Raw genomic sequence first — 23,850 nt, 5'->3', positions numbered from 1 at the left:
ACCAAATATCCTGCTAATTGCAACTTCGGGCTGATGAAGACGCAAATTAACTGGATAATTTGCGATCGGGATAGTTCAAATAGCGGGAAATTTGGCAATCTCAAGCTGATGAAAACAGGCTTAAAGTCATTTTTCCAACCTAAACTGCCAACCTTTAAAATATGCATGTTTGGCTAACGAATGGAGGGATACATTCCTCAAGTATGAGAAGTGTCAGGGGATATATCTACCGAGCTCGGCTGATGGGGGGAAGTTGAGGGTTAATTTAATTGTCTTGATGTGCCGCATGACCAAGGAGAAAACCCCGTGCTGTGGGGTCTGCTAAATGAAAAATGTCTCGCTAGGCCAGCTCGCCGCTACGATTTGTCTCCATTATTCCTCGCGAGGAATCATTTCTGGAATGAAAATAAAGCGGCTGAAGTGGGCGAGGGATGAAGTCCCGCCAATGATGAAAAGCTAAGGGTGTCATAACATACAGGGCTAGCTAAGGGAAATGACAGGGTGTTTGGTTATAAAGAGACATCAAAGTAAGCTCATACATGCTTCTTGCAAGTTAGATTGATGCGCTTCTACAATGTAAGGTAGTAGAGTTTGATCAAAGTTCATTCCCTATTTTTGTGTTTGTTGAAAAAGGTTATATATTCTGAAGTTGTCTTGCATTATAATGCTAAATGGCAAGCCCAACATGAATGATATTGTCCCATACATAACAATGTAACACAAAATTGACATTGAAAGTATCAAATTAATGTATTTTGTATTCAGGCATGGCATTGCTGCAGTCGATCAATATGAACATGTAGTCAATTTTAATACTTTTGTATGACTATTTTATAGTACTACTAGTATTCTATTGAACTTGGTCATGTATGGGATAAGAAGATAGAAGCCTTCACGTTTTACTTACCATATCCCATACATAGTTTAAACCTTGTTGTCATTTGAGTTTGTTGTTTCTCTCTGTAGCCATCTCTCTATCTCTTTTCCTCCCTCTTTCTGTCTCTCTGTCTGTGTGTGTCTCTCTCTTTCCCTCACACACACACAGACACCCTCACTACCCCCCTCCTTTCATTATCTCTCTCTCCCCTCTCCCTCTTTCTCTCTCTTCTCTCTCTCTCTCTCTCTCTCTGTCCTTTCATTCTTAATTATCTTTTGCTAACTATCTTTCATTTTCTCTTTTTAACTCTCCCTTCACTTCTCTCTCTCTCTCTCTCTCTCTCTCTCTCTCTCTTTCTATTATGAAAAAGGTTTATAAAAATGGTGATGTCATATTGTCTGTTTTGCTCTGAGAAACGGTCAGCTGATTATTGACTAATAAGACTGGTTTCCACATCCTCTTTCACTTCCCCTTACTCACATTCTTCAATGTTTCCTATCTATTCACTGAATCACATCATTCTGGTGGGTGTTTCACAAAACTTGTCATCGGTGACAAATGACAATTCTTGTTATAAGCTACTGAAATCCTTGCTTCTGATTGGTTATCACCAGACTTTTCACTGATTTTTGTCATTTGTCAGTGAAAGAAGGCTTTGTGAAACAGGTCCCAGGTTTGCAATGAATCATATCATGCAGGATTTCAATCAATGACTTCACAAATCATACCTGTTTATTAAAAGGGAGTGACGTTTTTGCATTTAAAGTACTCTACATGTCATTCAATTCATTTAAAGGGAAAGTCCACCCCCAAAATAAGTTTGTTTCGATAGAGGCAGAATAATAAGAAAATCAGGTGAGTGAAAGTTTGAGCAAATTCTGAATGAAAATAAGAAAGTTATGAATTATTGAAGTTGTGATCAATCAAATACAAATTGGCAACTCTGTGACTTATTATACGAGCTCTCCTTCATTTGCTTTGTGCATAATATTCCATAAAATCATGTTTTCTTCGTTATTGATGACGGAATATATATTTGTTCCTTGCAGGGGAGTATAGAAACATATTTGCAATTATTATATTTAGGGTGCATGTATGGTTGAAATTTTTCTTGAGGGAAAATGAAAATTTTAGATTTTTTTAGTACTGAGCAAATGGAAGTTGAGCTCGCATGATACGTCATAGAGTTGCCAATTTGTGTTTGATTGATCACAACTTCAAAAATCCTAACTTCCTTATTTTTAATCGGAATTTGCTCAAACTTTCACTGACTTGTTTCTCTCATTTTTCTACTCCTACTAAAACTAACTTATTTTCAGGGTGGACTTTCCCTTTAAAGTATAATATTTTATTAGACTGGATACACTCAATGAAAATCAAAGGTTTATCTGACAATGAAATATCTTTCATTTAAGGGCCACAAAAAGTTACAAAAATGTCTTCTTCTTTTTCTGTGTAGATTGCAGTGCACATCTAGAGTAATGTACAAGTACCTTTGGGAATGTTTAAAATTCAGAACGAGTTGTCATTTTGAGTTGCATATTAAATTCTATTTTGAAGAGTCAGAGATATTCTCAAGATTGAAGACTCATGTCTTTTGCTGAACCACTCTGTATAGAGTCTTCTTTTTATGATTCCAACATTAAAATGGCCGCCAACACCAACCTGTCTACAAAGACCACTTTTTGTGTTTCCCTTGGGTGGTCGCTATAGACAGGTTTCACTGTATCATACGTAATCCTAACATTCTTGGGGAAGGGTTGAATGATTTTGCTTGTCAATAGATTTGTTAGATCAGATTATATTCTTTTAGCTGAGCTACTTTTGAGTCTACTATCTTATAGTGCTCCCAACATTTTCTAGGAAATTGAAAAATTATTCTAGTGTCAGAAAATGATATGAAGATCGAAATCGAGCTTCTTTTGATGAACCACTCTGTAGAGAGTGATTTTTTCTTCCTGAAACCCGACCTACTTTCAGGAAATGATAGAAACCTGAGGGTTGGTTTATTAAGGATATCATCAAGGAGAGATTCACTACTTGTTAGCGGGATAGAAAGACAGAAAATGAAAAACTCACCGTGTTTTCATTTCTTTTTTGAGGAAAAACCCTCAGGACTTATGAGAGCATGAGAGAGAGAGAGAGAGAGAGAGAGAGAGAGAGAAAGAGAGAGAGAGAGAGAGAGAGGAAGAGAGAATGAGAGTGGGGAGAATCAAGAAATGACTGACTTTGGTCTGTCTATTTCAGATGATATTTCACCAAATGCTCTATAAGTAGTATTAAATGTTTTTTTTTGTTTTTTTTCTGTGAATTTGAGACTGATATTTGTCTATTTGTTGCTGAGTGTTTTGATGAGTGATAAGATGCGTGCATTAAAACAACGTTTTAGACTTCAGAATAAAGAGATGTTTTCCTTAACCCAGACTTTCCATCAGATTTGGTAGACCTGGAGTAGACTGTCACGTAAGGCATGATTCCGACACAGCAGTACTCCAACTCATGTTTCTTGTCAACGAGGTAAGACATCACCATGAAGAAAGAAAAAAATTGAATATATAGTATAGAAATTGCTATGTATTATTTTCTAGTTATCTGTGTTAATCATAAAGACCCCCCCCCCCCTCTCCCTGCCCCTTGAAACAGCAGTACTCCAACTTCCATTAGACCCTTAGACAACTACCAAGGGCATTTCAAATCAAAGGGGAATTGTCCAGTGGGCTATTATCGTAGGGGTGGATGTCCAAAGGTTCATGTAGCTTTCAGAGGGGCTTGAGTAGTTTTTGAGTTTGAAGTGCAGGGGGATGGGGGTGTACATCTAATTGAAAGCCATCTTCTGTTTTAAAGCATTGTGTGAATAGGTACATGTATGTGTATATGTAGGTTAAAACTGTAGTACCCTTTAATACTTACATGTATGATTAGGATACCTGTTTAAGGCTTGATCAGATATGGCATGGTATACCGCGGCAAAGCCCCGCTGAGGTTTTATTTCGTGTAAATGAATGCCAACTACGCACATCAAAGGACTCCAGTGAGTGTATTCACTGAGCTCTGTGTTATAAGATACAGAATCGTGAAACGTAGTACACTTTACATCGTAAAAAAAATTGTAGCAGTTTTGCAGTATCATATCTGAATAAGCCTTTTACATTTAATTAGAATTTCCAAGTCCCCTTTTAAAATCCCTACTACTTGAAATTTTATTTTTTGAGGTTGACACATCTGATTGACCATTAAGAATCATTAAGCCATTATATACCAGTTTAAAATGACCTCAATTACTTGAGAACATTCTTTAATGAATTTTCCTCTTTGTTGTTGCAGGGGGCCCTTGTAAGTGTATGTGCAGATGATAGCTTACATCTATGGAACCTTCGTCAAAAGAGACCAGCCATTCTTCACTCTCTCAAGTTCAATAGAGAAAGGTAAGAAATTCACAAGAAATTGAATATGAAATGAAATTGATATTTTAAACTTACTGCTACACCATGTCAACAGAAAGCTTATACTTGTATTGACTTGGTAATGATAACAATTTAAAAAATGAGAGAAATAGATTTGTGGCAGACCAAGAGTAATCTGATGAAAATATATTAAGTGTTGTACATTCAAACCTGCTTTAGTGACCACCTGTCTACAAGGACCACATTTTTTGTTTCCCTTGCAAATGGTTTCTCATTTAAACATGTACTTAAGGAATCTGTCTACATAGACCACCTGTCTACAAAGGCCACTTTTTGTGTTTCCCTTGGGTGGTCGCAATAGACAGGTTTGACTGTAGTTGTATGTGGCAGTGTATGTACCCCTTGAAGTATCACTCTCATTTTTGTTTTATGTGCTGCACATTTTTATAAATTTACATTATCTTGGTTGTTGATGAAGGAAAAAATATGTTTATTGGAGGGTTTGTGGAAAAAACATTGGGTGGTATTTTAGAAAGCGGACTGACTTTAGTCCATGGTTTAATCCACCGACTAAGTATGGAATGCCAAGTGTCCATATGAATATGTTTTTGAATAATTTAATCTGTCACTAAATTAAAATAATATACAAATATACGAAGCTGTGAGAAAGAATAGTGGAAATTATTTATCTGAGGAGGGACTGGCAAAGTACTATTTTGTCCAAGGGGCAAAGCCCCGAGGAAGAAATAGTAACTATTGCCAGTCCTTCCGAAGATATATAATTTCCACTATTCTTACGAACTAAATGCTTGGTATATTTGTTTTATATCACTTCGTTACGATCCAAACGTTTGACTTAATGATTGGCTGGCATATGGTTTTTAACTTTATTCTTATGTCACCCACATTGGGCCGGTTATTGGAGAATTTCACAATCAGTTTGAATTTGGCAATTTAACCTGCGCACAATTATATTAACGCACATTTAATGAGACGCCCTAATTGTGCATTATTTTTGACTGAACATGATGTGATGTCACAATGCTTTTCTACCTGAAAATCTCATAGAGCATGCGCAGTTCTGCCCATGAAAAAATAGTGGAAAATATTTGGAGCTCTGGCAGAGATTTGTTTCAAATATTGAAATTATCTTTTATCACGTGGCCACCAATTGACCAATCATGTATTTAGAAAACTCATGAATATTCATAGAAGGGATATAAAATGTAATAACATAAATAGTAAACAACAATATAACTATTATGTAATTATATTATCATGGCAATTTAGGGACATATCAAATTATTTAAAAATATATTCATATAGACACTTCCATACTTGGATTAAACCATGGACTAAAGTTAGTCAGCTTTCAAGAATACCACCCAATGGCCCGAATTCACAAAGCAAGGTTTGAGCTCAGACCAAGGTTTGTCGTCAAACCTCCTTTTGTTTCGCCAAACCTCCTTTTGTTCTTTTCAAACCAGGTTTGTAAATAACAAAAGGAGGTTTGGCGAAACAAAAGGAGGTTTGACGACAAACCTTGGTCTGAGCTCAAACCTTGCTTTGTGAATTCGGGCCAATATGTCCAACAATAGAAATCTGTGTAAGTTTTAGTACTCAACAAATGGGAGGTGTGATTGCAATGTATACTACACAATTGTCTGTAAATGAAACCAGTGATGACTTGAAGAAGTTCATGTAATATTGTACCTGGATTAATGATATTTTCAAATACGATTCTATGAACAATTGCAATAAGTGGCAAAAGTAAAATATAAAATAGTTCTTTTGTATTGATTCACATATTAGTTCATTCTGATATCTAATTGGATTCACCAAATGTTGTTTTTCTTTTAATAGAGAATACCGTAGTTTGTGTCATCCCCTTACTGATATCTTTTTTCTTTGAAGGTATTTCATACATTCTGAAAGGAATGAAATGGCCCCATGGAAGACCAGCAGCAACAATTATAGTTGCAGCTGAATATGGGCTACCAGCCGTATACGGTCCCTTTTTCTCTGTATGATTATTTTATATGTATTTGTATCTGATTTTTTTATTATACAGAAATAAAAACAACAAACAACAACAACCTTCTGGTATAATCTTCTTCTTTTTTTTGTAATAATCATAAGATACCTTTGTGGAGGTATTCAACAGCTAGATAAATGTGGAAAGCATTTTTAGATACAGTCAAACCTGTCTATAGCGACCGCCCAAGGGAAACACAAAAAGTGGCCCTTGTAGACAGGTGGTCTTTGTAGACATTTTCCTTTAGTACATGATTCAATGAGGAACCATTTTCAAGGGAAACAACAAATGTGGCCTTTGTAGACAGGTGGTCACTAAAGCAGGTTTGACTGTATCTCATCCCATAGAGTGGTTGCTGATATGTTTTTACTGCAATTCAATCTATACATTTTTCTATCCTTAAACAAAATTAACAAATGTATCACTATGCTTCTTCACAAAATTTAGTTGAGTGTTTACAGAAAAGTGAAGGTTATGGCCAGGTCATTCATTCAAACTAAAGAGACAAGAAAAAAAGACAACCATGTTTTGTTTGTTTCTAAAAAGAGCGAATCAGAATCGATTATTAATCACAAAAACTGGAACAGGTTGAGATTCCAAGATTGAGCAATTAAAAATCATGTGGTATGCACTTCATAAATCAGGAAAGTAATATCTTTGCCATTTTTGTCCTTCCTTCCATGTCGACGATCGAGTCTGATACAAATTGAACAATTACTTGATGCTCATTGCTCTCTTTTCTTGATTGAGATAGGGAAATGACAATGCAAAATGAATGAACGTCTCATGGAAGAGAGCCCTGAAATTGTATCACAAAAATATGTGTCCCACTCGCAATTATTGACCTGCCAAATGAAGTGGATGCTTTTTTTTTTTAAAGTTGTTTATTTTTTCAGTTGAAATGATTATTTGTTCACAGGCAGTATAACACATGTTATATTGTTCACAGAATCTCTTTTAGGACTGGCAACTGAAGTAGGGCAGGTATCCTTTTGATATAAAAAAAAATGTATTTTCTTTAAAAAGATCTTTTTGATTTACCAAAACTCTTTTCCATTTCTTTTTTTAATTTGTATAATTACATTAATTTACCATTTAAATGTATAATGATCAATAGTGATTCACCTTTTTTAATTTATACTTTTTATCAGTTTATTTTTTTCCACAAATGTATTTAATTTTAGTACATCCAATATTGTGGATAGTGATTTTATTTCCAAACTATATTGTTGTACAATAAATAGTGGACATACATGTTATCTATGTATGACATTGAATACTAATGATTAGAGTATTGGTGTTTAACATGTTATAGATAGTGATCTAAGATATTACAAATCTTATAAATTCTACATAGTATTATATTATAGGAAGATACCTGTATGTATACAGTGTAAGACAGGCACAATTTTCTGTGCTTGAGCGGTATTTTCGTAGACTCTGAAATAACGTTGCCGCTAACGACCAGACCTCTATGAGAGCTGAAATAGTTTGACGTCACTGCAGTCAAGGGTCTCATATACACAACACGATCTAGACCAACCCTTCATCCATCCTTTCTTTCTCTCTCCCTCTTTCTCTCTCTCTCTCTCTCTCTTTCTCTCTCTTTCTCTTTCTCTCTCTTTCTCTCCCTCTCTCTCTCTTTCTCTCTCTGTCTTTCTCTTTCTCTCTCTTTCTCTCTCTTTCTCTCTCTTTCTCTCTCTTTTTGTATATTACTTTCTTCCCCACTTTCTCTCACTGTATCCCTTTGTCTCTTCTCTCTCTCTCCTTTTCTCTTCTCTCTCTCTCTCTCTCTCTCTCTCTCTCTCTCTCTCTCCTTTTCTCTTCTCTCTCTCTCTCTCCTTTTCTCTTCTCTCTCTCTCTCTCTCTCCTTTTTCTCTTCTCTCTCTCCTTTTCTCTTCTCTCTCTCTCCTTTTCTCTTCTCTCTCTCCTTTTCTCTTTACCTTTTTCTCATTCTCTCTTCCTCCTCCTCTCTATCCCCTCTTCCTCCTTCTCTCTTTCCCCTGCCCCCCCCCCACCCCCCCCCCCCCCCCCCCTGTCTCTCTCTCTCTCTCTCTCTCTCTCTCTCTCTATCTCTCTGTAGTACTCCCTCCTGTGCTGTTCAAGTACAAAATCTTTTAAAATAAAATTTCAGAAAATATTACTTCTTTCTTGTTAAAAAATAGTTGTCTTTGTGATAGCTAATAATGGTGTTATTATACTGTATCTTCTTCTAAGTTCTGAGTAAGAGCTAGATGAGAATTAATGTTTGCACTGACTGTATTTTTGTTACAGAGTAAAATTCTTATAATAGGCGGTGCGACTTCCTGGCCAACAGATGAGTTGTACAATATTCCACACACACACACAAAATTAGGCATACATTTGTAATCATGCGGGTTCTACCTTTTTTTTAAAGAGTTTTGTGAATCCGACTGTGACACAAAATCCTGGTGTTGGAATCGGGATATTCCTCACCGCTCTCTGCCATTCCATCCAAAGTCACGGCAAAGCAAGGGGATGCCAATTTGCTGATTGACGATGTGCAGGGGTCTATTTATAGCCGGCGATGTGCGTGTCCCTCATGACCCAGCCAGGTTGTCTCTGCCGATGCATAATATATAAGATGGAATGGTCGGAGGGTTATTGTCGTGCCACAGGTTACGAGACTCTCTCTCTCTCTCTAGATTGAAATGTGGCTCGACAGACTGTTTTGTTTTTGAAACATCTATTTATGTTTTTATTTCATTTCATGGTTCAATACAAATCGTGATTAGCAGCCAATGGCAGAATTGTACACAATTTACAAATACATTTTAAAATACATGGAATGTGATATTGCTAATCAATAGAGAAGATTAATATTTACATGTTAATTGTTATCCTTACAAGAAGGTTCTATTATTTAATATTTACCCTCGTGCACAAAATATCAATGAAAATAACTAAGTTTTACCCATTTGAGTCTCCCATTCACCAACTATAAAAAGGGAATGAACATGCGCATACATTTACATAATTATGAATCTTTATATGATTAACAATAGTTAAGATTCATAACAATGTACTGAGAAAAATAAAATCAATGTTCATTTTCGTGTATAACTCGTCCCCCTTCCTTTCCTTTTCTTTCCCCTCCCTCTATTTATACCCTCTTCTCTCCTTACGTCCACCTTTCGTTCCTATCTTTCTCTCTCTCTCCCTCTATCTCTCTATCTCTCTATCTCTCCCCTCCCTCTCTGTCTCTTTCCCCCTCTCCCCTCTCTCTCTTATTACTATTTTGCTCCTCAGTCTCCTTACGACTTTTTCCTCACTTCTCAATCTTTGAATGTCGACTTCTTTCTTAAGTTTTCCCTATTACTATGTAATTTATACTTATGCTTTTTGTTAATGTCATGATCTCGTGTGAATTTATGTACATTATGTGACATATCAATTATTTTGTAACTACTTTGTATTGTGTTTATGTGCTGCCAGTGGAGGCCAATTTTCTATGTTTTTGAATATGGACCAATAAATTATCTATCTATCTATCTATCTATCTTCACAATTTCTATTATGATCATGGTACAAGTAACCATTATTATAAATATTATAACAAGGTATATACATAATAATAGTAATAATACTCAGTATTTATATAGCCCTTATTAAAATCACTATAAGCGCTTCCAAACTTGGAAATTACCACCCCGGCTTTAGCTGTGCTGCCATTACTGCGCTCTAGCATTTCAAGGAATTAATTCCTGCCAGGTTTACATCACCTGGGTTGAGTGTGGCAAATGTAGATCAGTGTCTTGCCAAATATACATAGAAAGTTTATGTTGTTGACCACCTGACAATAAAATGCTATATATATTCATATCCCATGTGAGTTGTCCTTAATATGTGACCTTCTTAATAATTGTGACCTTTTTTAATATCAAGATAGAAATTTATAATATTTTAAATGAGAAATAGTTCTCAAATAATTATAAATGTCTTTCAAAGTATCAAACATTGTATTGAACTCCAAGACGTTTTTGCATATATATCCTTCTCTTTTATTGTATATGATTTTGGGCACTGACCATGTGAACATGGGGAACCTATAATCTACAAGCTGAGCTTTTTAATAGGTTCCTCACATTTCACCCTGTATAACCTACTATTCAATACAATTAATTTTGACGTCTTTACAAGGAATTGATTATACAATGTGATACTTTTAGTATATTTCATATTCTGTTCTAATTTTGTCAATTATGTGAATTCTTTTTTGTGAAATGTGAAACAAAATAAACTTGAAACTTGAAACGTGTTGTGCATTGATGATCTAACCCTCCATGAAATGGAATTTATGGGACTGTTGATGATGATTTATATCCTCTTGCTTGTATTTTGACAGGATAACATACTGCACTCTCCCTTTCCAGAGCAAATGGCTATACATTGGAACGGAGAGGGGGAACGTCCATGTTGTCAACATTGAATCGTTTGTGCTTTCGGGTTATGTTATCAATTGGAACAAAGCAATCGAATTGTAAGTATTTCATTTATTCATTTCCATGTCAAGATAAAAACAATAATTACATAATATTTGATGGCTTTGAGTGTGATACAAGAATATATTGCTCGAGCTATGACAATATTGGACTCGTCTCCGACTCGCTCAATATTGTCATAGCGAGAGCAATACACGAAAACAAAGCCACATAATATTAGTATTATTATCTATATCAGGCTGACTAGCGAAATAACAACATTTGACTTACCTTGGTGAATATGGCTTTTTTGTGTGTGTGATATCGATATCGATAGTTGAAGTTACCGGATGACTGAGCAATACAAAAATAATATTGGTCAGTCATCCGGGTACTGCGCTTAAGATATTGAATACACTGATTTATTGTACCACTTGGAAGCCTTATAGATAATAATACATAATCTTCAAAATACAAAGATATATAATAAGATATCTGAAATTGGAAGATCATGAAATCCTTAAAATGCTTCGTAAGAAATGATCCTCACAATATATACAAAATAACAATAAATTTAGTACATAATTTACTTAAAATCAAGTTCACCAAAAAAAGGGAAAGAAAATGGAGAAAAGAAGGAGAATTCAGGATAGTAACAACTGTATTTGTACCACACAATTTTGCCAGGGGGGCTGACTTTTCTTAGCCAAACATAATTTTTCCAATTTCCACATTTTCTGAGAGAGTAAAGCTAGTGAGCAAAAATGTTGACATGTTATTAAAGTGTCAATGTCATTTAGTCTTGAAAATTATGGAACATTAGAAATGGACTGCCTCGCTGCTTTAATAAGAGATTGCGGTTTCTGAAATAAATGGAATTTGAAAATATGAGGGGGACTGCAGCCCCCAGCCTAAATCTTCTACGCCTTTGATAACAACATTAAGAAGATGTAAGCTACATGTATGAATATTATTATTCACAGTGTTTCTTTATTTCAACAACAAACACCTGTTTATTGAATATGCAATGGTTTTGTATCCACCGATTTAAAGATTATTGAACATGCAGCAACTTATTGATATAAATGGATAAGTACTGTAAAATTGATTTGAATTTATCCCACAAACGCAGTTGTTAGCATTTGCTGATCCCTCGCCGATGTGATCAAAATAAAATTACAACAGGGTTCTTGAAATTAAGGGCACTTGAAATGTCAACATCCATTACCAATAAGAGGATGGGAGTGAGTGAGCTAGGCTACTCATACACGTAAGCTAACATGTTATTTAGCAGTATCATCTACATGTATCAATCTCATATCATACAGTCGTGTATGCATTCACATATTATAGAAGCCACAGTTTTCTATGCAGTAATGTCTTGTCATCATGTGTTTATCATTCATGGCAAGATTTTCCTAAAAGGATATGTAAATAAGCTTTCTTCTTTAAATTGGCAACACGAGGATTTTGGCATTTGCTTGTTGCGTCTTATCATTAAAAAATTATGGATTTTAAAAAGAATATCATAACAGAAACTGTCACCAAAAAAAATTCAGTGATAGCATATGTTTCAAATTTTAAATGGGCATGTTCATGCAGTGCAAGACGTGCATAATCATATTGGTTTCTGCGTGTATAGATATCTGGTTTCTTGATTGGCAGTATCGTAATTCATCACTATATTCTTCTTTTTTTCAGATCAAGAAAAACACATCCAGGTCCCGTTGTACATCTAAGTGATAACCCTGTAGACGGAAATAAGGTAAGATGGGAACAAAAAATATCATGCCATCCGACATTAAAGCCCCATTGCACTACTTATAGCTAATTGCTCCCTCTATATAGAAAACCATGCCTAAGCGGTGCCTGTTGGTCCCCCATGATACTCTTTTTCTTATGTTAATTGAAAGCTGAGTTGATGAGATAACCACCTGTCAGTGACCATGCTGGGTGGTCTCATCCCCCTGGCCAAACTAGTGCAGACAGGCTTTAAAAGATTAATTTTTATATAACCAAGTGAAGGTTAGAATACAAATGGAATGCTTTCACCTAATAATAATAGTAGTAATAATCTGAATTTATATAGTGCTTAATACAAAATACCGCCTATTTTGCACTTAACAGATATTAGTACCCCGGTCATTAGATTCATTCATGCACAGTGTGCACCATCTCCACTTCCTGGGGAGTATTCCTACCATATGGTCACCGTTAGGGCATATAGCATTTACTAACACTAAGGCTTCTGCATCCTACCATATCTCTCATGGGTATGGAGTGGCAAACAAAAAATAATGCCTTAACTAATGGAGCAGTGGAGATGGTGCAGACTTGTGTGTGGGCTTTAAGTAACTAGAAGTATTGATAGTATCATAAACAGAAACGATGCTTTCATTGAAAGTGCTATATAAATGTGAAATTATATTATATTCTTCTTATTCAATTCAAGAGTTCTTTATTCGCTTTAAAAAGCACATATAAAAAAATAACAAAAAATATACAATATATTCTACAAATAGGCACATTCACAATATATGTAAAGACAAAAAAACAACATCAACAACAGAATACATGTATAACAGGGTAAGATCAGAGTGTGCATAAATACAAGATAATTTCCTCGCACTCCTCTCGGTTAAGGAAACCCTTACATAAATAATCATCCCTCGAGTTGATCAATTCCTTTACTTGTTCAACTATGCGTATTGTCTCATCATTCACTTGGCATTGCACAGCCCACTGCTTTTGAATTTCATTGTTATCCATGAAGTACTTATCATTCAAGAATCTTATGTTACCTCCCAACACAGAATGAGCTCCATACCTGGCCATTCCAGCTATATGTGCCACTGTATAATTTTTGGAATTCATAGCTTTCACAACAAAAGATAAACATCTTTTTGCAAACCATAACTCTGGATCCATAACACCTGCTAAATAATGAAAACCTGTGTGAAGCTTTCAATCGTGACTCAGTATTAACATTGCCTCAGATTCTGAAACAGAATTCTGGATTTAGCTCATGCTGCAATCATAATTATAAACCTTTAGGTCAGTCAGGAATCCCATGACTTTTACAAGCTGATCGATCGCCTGTCTGATCATCAAGATATTTAAGATTGGAAATCTAAATTTAAAAATTGTTTTTCCTAACGGTTTTCATAACAATACAGTCTATTGGTGAAAACGAGTATGGTAAAACTGGTCACTCAAAGGTTTTTACTTTTTCGAGGCACTTGTTGATCATTTTGAAGCGCAATCTTTTGAGGGCTTCAATATAACACCATATGACAGACACTGATAACACGTAGAGCAGTGCATCTCAGATTTAACATTGTTAAACGATGTCTTTAACACCCTCCATCTTGGTTCTTGATCCCTCCTCAGTTACTAATAGGTTTTGAGACGGGTGCAGTGGTGTTATGGGACCTGAAGACGCGGGTGGCGGAGTACCGGTATAACTGCAGCCAGCCCGTCCGCAGCATCGCATGGCACTACGAGGGAAAGCAGTTCGTCTGCAGTCACACAGACGGCACGCTCACGATATGGAACGTCAGGAACTGCATCAAACCCGCCAACATCATCTCTCCTCACGGTCAGTTCAGGGACCTGTTTCACAAAGCCTTGTTTCAATGACAAATGACAAATATTAGTGACAAATCTGCTGATAACCAATCAGAAGCAAGGATTTCAGTAGCTTATAACAAAAACTTTCATTTGTCACTGATGACAAGTTTTGTGAAACACCCTCCCCCCCCCCCCCCCCCCCCCAGGATGCAATTTTATTTCGGTGTAGCTTACGGAATGCCCCCCACCCCTTCCCCTCCCATAAAATTGTTTTAAAAAGAGAGAAAGAAAGGGAGAGACAGAATGCAAAATGAAGATGATACAATCCTCTCACACCCCCTTCCCCGCTTGACTTGAAATAGTGAATATGTTTTACAACAACTTTTGTTGTAATTACACAACCCAGCTACTGCATTTTTCAACAGTTTCTAATCTTCACCAGTGAAATGAAATGCAATTGCATTATTAAACTTCAGGCTCAGTTTTAAAAAGTGATTTCTTTCTGTGATGTAGTTAAACATTATGGTCCACCCACCAACCTCAAACTGCTGGTTTTACAGGTTGCTAGATCCTTCATGTTTCTAAATGTAATTTTATACAGGTGTTATGAATATGCAAATATTTCTTTGAATATTCATGCTTAAGTTAGAGATCGTCAATGGAGCGAATAAACTTCCTCTGATTCCGACATGATCAGTCATCTCATTTTGCATTAATATCATCTATTAAAGTTATCATGATTTGATTCGTTAGGTGACATATGAGACGTTTAGAATACTTGGCGTGATACAAAACCGTCTGCCTCGACTCAACATAAAAGTAGAAGCAGTCAGTAGGGGAGTACAAGATCTGAATTTTTTTTTGAACCGCCCAACCTAACAACATGTATCCATGTGATTTTGTGAAATGCGATAATTCATTTGATTGACTTGAAACTGAATTTAAAAGTGTTCTGTTTGTTTTTCTTGCAGCCAAAGTACCTGCCAAAGGATTAAAGCCGGAGCCATGCGCCCCAGTGCCCAAGGTAGAATGGGCATCCGTCAAGAGCGGGTAAGTTAACCCCCCCCCCCCTTGGAAATCAGTATTATTCTTTTCATTTCATTATATCTGTTTGTCTTGATGAACAAAAACTGTTCAATATTCTCTGATTTGTATTTTCTGATTTGTATCTGCCCTTTTTCATAATCTCAAACACACTGTATGCATTGTCTGTCACTTGAATTCTCTTTTCTTCAAAATTTATGTATAAATACACACATCACTTCACCAGAATATCGGCCCTGTATCTTTTAGGGATAAATATATCATCTGTTACCCGCAAGAAGGCCATTACTACCTTTAAAAATATATAACTCTTACAGCCTTTCTTATCGTAGAAAAAAAGAAAAGCATTAGTTCAATGTAACAGAGTTGTATTGCAGTACAAGGATTGATGTGCGGAAGGTTACACGAAATGCACGCTCATTTGTTTCCAGTGATTTAAAGGTCGTCTGTACTAGTTTGGCTAGGAGGGATTAGACCACCCAGGGTGGTCACTGACAGGTGGCTATCTCATCAACTCAGCTCTCAATTAAAAAGAGGATCATGGGGGACCAATGGTCACCGATTAGGCATTGTTTTTTATATAGAGGGAGCAAGTAGCTACTAGTAGGACAATGGGGCTTTTAATAGTCACTGGGAGGGGGGGGGGGGCAGTATCTTCTTTATATGATGTTTCTTATTGTTACATGTCATGTTTTCTTCTTTTCTTGTTGTGTGTAGTTTTGATCTGTTCCAGTCATCGTGAGTTTCTTCTCTGTCTTTGACTCTTTTACCCCATGTTTCCTACATGTATCCCAGTTCATCTCTCTTGAATGCAACCATCCCAGCCATTCTATCTCATCGCCCTAACATGTTCATCATCATTCTACTCGTAACTTCTAATGCATTACATGTGAATGCTATATTCAAAATACATTGTAACATTTCATTGATATGCTCCTAAATGCCATTTACATGTTCACATTCATGAGATGATATTGTCATAATGAGCAGGATTCGTCATATGATTGTGCATAGTAAATAGGGTTGAATTAGCACAACGGGGTGAATAGGAACACAAAGTGGAAAATTAAATGTTGGGACAATACACTGTTCTTTTTTTATCTCAAGGATTGGTGCAGACCCTTTTCTCTTTTTATTTAGGATTTAACAGCGAAAAGACTCTTGGAAAATTATATCAAAGCACTGTATCTAATTGTTGTTCCTATTCATCCTAATGTTTCTATTCTGTATTATGATGGAATGTAAAAGCTCTTGATTTCATTGCAAATAATTATATGACAGTGTATGAGTGAGGCTGAATACTAATAATTATCATTATTTGTTTCCAACGGACAAAGGTGAAAGTAGCGCATTTTTTTAAGGGGGTCTGTTTTTATCACCATAATGAGAATCTAACACTGTTTTAGAGTAGTGGTACATCATGAATTATGTTCATCTACCTTCATTTTGTTTAACCTCATGTTATCTTTAACATAATATTAAGTGCAATATTCTGTTTTGGCAAGCTTAATCCATTTGTCATGGAGATGTAATACAGCCATATTTACCTAAGAATTCACTAAGATTGTGGAGAGAGCATGGTAAGGTTGTATGCTGATTTTACTGGTATGTATGAAATGTATTCCAGGTTTTCTTTAGGTATATATTAGCTATACCGGTACATTGGACTTCATGCAAGGAATATATGGTGCTCTGACACTAACACTTGGCAATATTCATGTTGATGGATATTTTATTGTATTTTTTTTATTTTGTGTCGTTTAAGTAGTGAGTAAAGTTAGGAGTTTGGTTTTTCATCGCAGCACAGTAGAGTATATTTATATAGAAGCTGCGCTATATAAATTGATCTAATTATTATTAATATTATTATTATTATTACCTGTATCTTCTACTAATAAATCAATACGTGTAGTCTCTGTGTAAGAATTGATGGCTTTATTCTTCTTCTTATCCATCACATTTATCCTGCGCCCAAGAAAGTGGTATGAATCTTGTTTGGGGTTTGATCTTGTGACCTTCGTGTCTCCATACAAGTGTTCATGCCATTTCTTTTCTCTTTTAGAAAATGTTTTAGAAATCTTCGGTTCTTACATTATATCAGGGACATGCATATTGCATTCGTGGGTGCATAATGAGTAGTAGTAATGATTTATTGAAATAAAAATCAACCACAGCTCAAAAGCCGAATTACAGGGTCTGTAAAATAGAAAAAGCAAACATGAAAATTACAGGAAACTGAATAGGTAATAACATGCAATAATTAAAGCAATGAAATCATGATGACAAAGATTAAGTAAAATAACGGAAATTCTTTTCCTATATGCAGTTTCATTAACTTTTCTTACATAATATTTTCTAATATATGTTTATTTTGCAAACGAGTATTATTTTTGCCGCGCCTATTATTGCTGTGTCATATCTTTCTAAATGTACTATGGAATTTTATTTTAACTGTTCTTTATAAACGTTATGCTTTTGGATGTAAATATGTTCATGTTTATTCAGGGCCCCATGGAAGACCACTACTTATTGGTGAATGGGCTACCCTGACAAAAGATTAGAAATAAATAAATAAATAAATTAATTAACCCCTGGTTTTGATCCCTCTGGTTTAACATCCTTTCAGGGACCCCTATATTCTCTTCTCCGGTGGACTAACATATGAGAAGTCCACGCAGACACCCAGCATCACCATTATGCAAGGCAAGACCACCACTGTACTAGAAATGGAACATTCTGTCGTAGACTTCCTCACTCTCTGTGAGAACCCCTGGCCGAGTAGTAAGTCCACAATTTTTTATTTTAATAATAATAATAATACTTTGTTCTTTTATAGTGCATTTCATGCGTGTTGACATTTCAATGCGCTTTACAACATATATAAAGTATAACATCGTTGATGCTAATTTGAAAAGATGAGTTTTGCAGTGGTCGTTGAATGTTCATCAAACGCATTATATATTACATGATAATGGTTCATATTACTTATCAAATAATTGTAATATATGTATCCTAATAATTATCACAAATCAAAATTATTTTATGAACAGTAGTCATCTAATTTCAGTTCATCCCGTCTTATAAAGAGTTGATATTAATCCACTTATTTGCTATAGGAGACTACAATCTTGCAATTGATTGGAGGATTTGCGATCGATATGGATCAACCACAACTCTTAATAAAACGGGGCCCAGGATTTTCTTTTATTGTTTTTGTGTTGTTGTTTTTTAATCAGTTTTACCATTTCTGTTTTTTATGTAACTAAATGTTAAATGCCTTGATTCATTCCTTAGGCTTGGATTGTTTGATGATGAAACATACATGTATCTAAACATATTTGACCTGTTACTAATCATAGCATTCTGCACTATTTTTCCTCTTAATAAACTGTTCTTGTTGTATAGAAATATGTAGATAAATTGAATTGCTAAAACCCTGGTGATATGACACTTAAAATGCATAATTCAAACATTCCATATATAAAAACCTCAACTCCATTCAGATCATTTATTTCCACTCAAACTTAAAATAAAACAGAGATAGATATATAAAGAGCTGTATTTCAAGCATGGAAATGATTGAAAATATTGATAAAAAAGGATGCTGCAATATAGCAAATGGTTGTGTTGCATGTTAAATGGACACAGATTGTAATATTCTTTGTTACTTAGCTCCTCATACAGGTTCTCATTCGGACATCCCTACCCTTCATGCAAATGCACCGGCAATCAATATCATTAGTATTGACCGGAGTATGATCAGACTAGTGCAGTATGCTAATGAGCTGTGACCACTGTTAAAGGTCGAGTGGGCTATAAATATGTCCATTCATCTTCACTTTCTCTCTCTCTCTCTCCCTCTCTCTATCTCTCTCTTTCTCTCTCTCTCTCTCTTTTACTTTTCTGTCTGTCTCTATCTCTCTCTCTCCCTCCCTACCTCTTCTCTCTCCCCTCATATCACACTATTTCTCTATCCCTCTCTCTCTCTCTCTCTCTCTATATATATATATATATAAATATATATATATATATCTATATCTCCCTCCATATCTTCCTCCCCCTTCTCTTTCTCTCTCTCTCTATCTCTTCCTTTCTCTCTCTCTCTCTCTTCTTTATCTCTCTTCTTTATCTCTCTTATCTAACTTCTCTCTCTATCTCTCTCTCTCTTACTTTTCTGTCTGTCTCTATCTCTCTCTCCCTCCCTACCTCTTCTCTCTACCCTCCTATCACAATATTTCTCTCCCCCCCTCTCTCTCTCTCTCTCTCTCTCTGTGTCCCCCTCTCTCTATATATCTATATCTCCCTCCATATCTCCCTCCCTCCCTCCCCTCCCCTTCTATCTCTCTCCTCTCTCTCTCTCTCCCTCTCTCTCTCTCCCTCCCTATCTCTCCCTCCCTCGTACCCTCTCTAAACCCAGATCCACAAGAACCCTATGCCGTGGTAGTCCTGCTGGAGAGTGATCTAGTGGTCGTTGACCTTCTGTCCCCAGGGTAAGTGGACACTGACCTTTAGGCGCTGACCTTTAGGCAGCTCGCCGCCTTGGTATAAGATATCAGAATGGGTCCCGGCTGATTGATGTGGCATACAATCCAATATATCTTCTATTTTTCCCCACTATGTAGAGTCAACTATTTTCATACACAGAACTATATTGATCAGGTTTTATGATGGGTTGCAATCCTTTAAAGTATGTCCTTTTAAAGATATTTATCACATCTTTTAGTTTATAGGTAAATGGGTACCTGGCAGGAATTAATGCTGGAGGGCTGTAATGGCAGCTAAGATAAAGCAGGGGTAATAATAAATGCGCCTCAGAATAGAATTTCTAGATAGACGGCACTATAGAAATGCCTATTATTATTATTATTATTTATATACAAAATTGAACAAAATCACTTGATATTTGAGTGATAATACTAACAAAAATGCTTCAACATCAATAATATGGACAGTTGAAGATGCTTAGGAGTTCCTCATAGGGATGCTGATCATAGAAGAATTGTCATAGAACCAAGTGAACGTAATACCATCATGAGGCTTAGAGTGCGTTCAAGCAAATTTTTGAAGCTAGAATCACAAACTTGAATCACAAATCAAAACGCTGTTGAAAAACATGGATACTGCAGGAGAGCGTTCAAGCAATTTTATTTTTTTATCAACGCTGATTCTCGCCCATTTCAAGCCCAGCCACTGCTCATCACACTGCAGTTTCACCCAGGAAATATAGGTCAACTTTGCCGCATGCTTTCTGTCTGTGTTTACGGTCGACTGTCGGTCAAACCGGAAGCAGGCCACGATAATGACCTCATAGAATCATGATTGAGATCTCTATTCGTTCAAGCAAATTTTAGCGACCGTGGTTCTGCAGAATCACGATACAAAATGCATCTTTTTCAGCGTTTCATGTTTGTGTTTATATCTCGTTAATTTTACGACGTACGAAATATCGCTTGAACACAACCGTGTTTTAAACTAAACGTCTTTGAAAACCGTGATTCTTGGGTGAAAAAGTGCCAATTGAACGCACCCTTACATGTATTTCAATGTGATTGTTTGTTGCTTTGTTGTAGGTATCCTTGCTTTGAGAACCCGTATCCGATGGACCTACATGAATCTCCTATAACATGTGTACAGTACTATGCAGACTGCCCGTCAGATCTTATACCTGCTCTCTATTCCACTGGAGCTAATGGCCTCAACAGGAAGAAGACAGCCTACAGTAAGAGGGTAAGAATATTCAAAACCTAGCATTTGAATTAAAACTTTTACTTTTGTGAATCCTCTTCCTCGTCCTTCTCCTCTTCATCATCCTCCTACTCATCTTCCTCCTTCTCCTTCTCCTCCTCGTCTTCATCTTTCTCCTCTTCCTCCCTCCTCTTCTTCCTCCCTCCTCCCTCCTCCTTCCTCCTCTTCCTCCTCCCTCCTCCCTCCTCCTCTTCCTCCTTATCTTCCTCTTTCTCCTCCTCCTCGTCCTCCTACTCCTACTCCTCCTCCTCCTCCTCCTCCTCCTCCTCCTCCTCCTCCTCCTCCTCCTTCTCCTCCTCCTCCTCCGCCTTCTCCTCCTCCTCCTCCTTCTTCTTCTCCTTCTCCTCCTCCTCCCCCTCATCTTCCTCTTCCTCTTCCTCCTCCTTCTCCTCCTCCTTCTTCTCCTCCTCCTTCTTCTCCTCCTCCTCCTCCTCCTCCTTCTCATCTTCCTCTTTCTCCTCCTTCTCCTCTTCCTCCTTCTTCTCCTTCTCCTCCTTCTCTTCCTCCTCTTCCTCCTCCTCCTCCTCCTCCTCCTCTTCCTCCCCCTATTCCTCCTCTTCCTCCTCCTTCTCGTACTCCTCCTCTTCCTCCTTTTCCTCCTACTTCTCCTCTTCCTCCTTCTTCTCCTCTTCCTCCTCCTCCTCCTCCTCCTCCTCCTCCTCCTCCTCCTCCTTCTTTTCCTCCTCCTCCTCCTCCTCCTCCTCCTCCTCCTCCTCCTCCTCCTCCTCCTCCTCCTCCTCCTCCTCCTCCTCCTCCTCCTCCTCCTCCTCCTCCTCATACTCCTCCTCCTACTCATACTCCTCAGTCTCCTTCTCCTTCTCCACTACTTCTAAGAATTTGCTGTACGCTTCTGCTTTTATCTCGCCTCCTCCAACACATCATCACCTTGTTCTTCCTCCTCTTATTTGTCTTCAATTTTTATTTCCCACCTTCACTATCTTCTTATTTCTCAACATTTCCATCTTCTTCGTCCTTCTCCTCCTCTTCTTCCTTCTACATCTATCTTCTCCTCTGCTAACCCCTCCTTTCCTTTCATCCTCGTTCCACTCCTACCTCCACTACTACATTCAGTTTCCATCATCATTTTGCATCTCCTACCTTATATTTGTTTTGGGCTTTTTTATCCTGTTCTTCTTCTTCTTCTTCTCCTGCTCCCCCTACTTTTCTTCTCAAATTCCTCCTTTCCTTTCCTATTTTCTTCTTTTAAGCCTCCTTACCATCATTGAATGGCAGTACATATTTAGTCTCCTTCTTACCCAATATCTCCAATCTAATGTAATAATACTGGCTGTGATTCCTACAAGCTATTATACTCCTAGATCATTGTCCTTAAAGTCTTTCATTTCTGTATTAGGCTATCATTGTTGTAGTCTTTGATTCCTCCTACATTGTACATACACTCAGCCATCATGTCTGATGTCATTTGGTGTCTCAGGAATGCCCAGAGTTCCTGAGTGGCATATGAGTAATACCCGTAACCGAGTTCCTGTATTGGTCACACAAAGTCTAGACATGTGATCCATGAATACACTTCCCTTGTGACCGTGGCTTACACTCTCTTTTAGCTGACAATATGTAGATTTTTAGTAAAGAAATGACATCACAAGTGTAGATGGCAGTCTACTCACAAGTGCCAAAATGACATTGCATGTAACTTAGTATCAGCTTTTGTGAGTAGAAGCTTAATGAGCCAGATGTTAGTTTACTCAAAAGTGTTTAAAATGACGTTGGTTCCTTTTGCTAGTAATCTTGTGGCAGCTTTTGGGAAGACACGTAAATGACAGTTTACTTAAAACCTCCAAAATGACAATGTGTCCTTTTGCAACTAACCTTGTATCAGTTTGAATGAGTTGGAAGTCAGGTGAGCCAGATGGCTGCCTACTCAAATGTGTAAAAAATGACATTGTATCCTTTTGCAAATAACCTCAAAAGTGTAAAAACATACATTGTTTCATTTTGCAAATAACCATAAAGTCTTCTGAAAATTTGTTAAAGATTATATTGTGTTCTTTTGCGAGTTACCAAATGTCATGGTTATTTTAGTAACCTATCTACTAACAGCTATTGTGAGTAGATGGCAATGTGCTCAAAAGTGTCAAAATGACACTGTGTCCTTTTGCAAGTAAACTTGTTTCACATTGTGTGAGCAGGAGTTTGGTTAGACCAATATATCCCTCCAAGGAGACAAAGTAACACGCTGTAGTGTTAGAATTATCACTTGGTGTCACAGCGATACTACCCATGCCAGCTGCCTGGAGTCCAAGGTATTCAGATTGACAGGCTCCTCTCCTTTTCTTCTGAATTTGAGCATGGTTATGAATTTGTTTGTTAGTGATTTGGTATGGTGGTTATAAATCTTGGGACCTTTATTTTGGGTATCTATTTACCACCCCCCCTCACCCCTTTCTAGCTCCCTTCATCTCCCTCACTTTATCCCTCTCTCTCTCTTTCTCTCTCTTTTTCTCTCTCTCTCTCTTTCTCTCTCTCTCTCACTATGTCTCTCTCACACTATCTCTCTCTCTCTCTCCATCTCCTTCCTCCTCTCTTCCTTTCTTTCTCACTCTCCCTTCGTCCCCTCTCCTCCCCCTTCCCTTCTCTCTCTCTCCCCATCCCTCCTCCTTTCCCCTCCCTCTCTCTCTCGCCCTTCCCACCCCTCCCCCTCTCTCTCCCCTCCCTCTATCTCTCTTTATTTCCCTCCCTCACTCTCTCTCTCCCTTACCTTTCCTTCCCCCT

At 37.0% G+C, this 23,850-nt stretch overlaps 1 protein-coding gene across 2 annotated transcripts in view; it reads left to right on the top strand.

The window, feature by feature from the left end:
- Positions 1-3,051: 3,051 nt before the first annotated feature.
- Positions 3,052-23,850, top strand: part of LOC105440096 (syntaxin-binding protein 5) — a 52,810-nt gene continuing 32,011 nt past the window's right edge. The window contains exons 1-10 of one of the 2 annotated variants that reach the window (XM_030994596.1): positions 3,052-3,394; positions 4,202-4,302; positions 10,683-10,817; positions 12,460-12,523; positions 14,149-14,356; positions 15,300-15,378; positions 16,090-16,110; positions 17,999-18,153; positions 19,790-19,862; positions 20,943-21,099. In XM_030994596.1, coding sequence (XP_030850456.1) covers positions 3,377-3,394; positions 4,202-4,302; positions 10,683-10,817; positions 12,460-12,523; positions 14,149-14,356; positions 15,300-15,378; positions 16,090-16,110; positions 17,999-18,153; positions 19,790-19,862; positions 20,943-21,099 — 1,011 coding nt within the window. In that variant the 5' untranslated portion in view covers positions 3,052-3,376. The remainder of the gene's footprint in view (positions 3,395-4,201; positions 4,303-10,682; positions 10,818-12,459; positions 12,524-14,148; positions 14,357-15,299; positions 15,379-16,089; positions 16,111-17,998; positions 18,154-19,789; positions 19,863-20,942; positions 21,100-23,850) is intronic. The other variant, XM_030994597.1, reaches the window with a different exon arrangement.

The sequence above is a fragment of the Strongylocentrotus purpuratus genome, unplaced genomic scaffold (assembly GCF_000002235.5).
Source record: "Strongylocentrotus purpuratus isolate Spur 01 unplaced genomic scaffold, Spur_5.0 spur5_scaffold_21, whole genome shotgun sequence".
NCBI classification, from domain to species: domain Eukaryota; kingdom Metazoa; phylum Echinodermata; class Echinoidea; order Camarodonta; family Strongylocentrotidae; genus Strongylocentrotus; species Strongylocentrotus purpuratus.
This window is presented reverse-complemented; position numbering and strand designations above follow the sequence as displayed.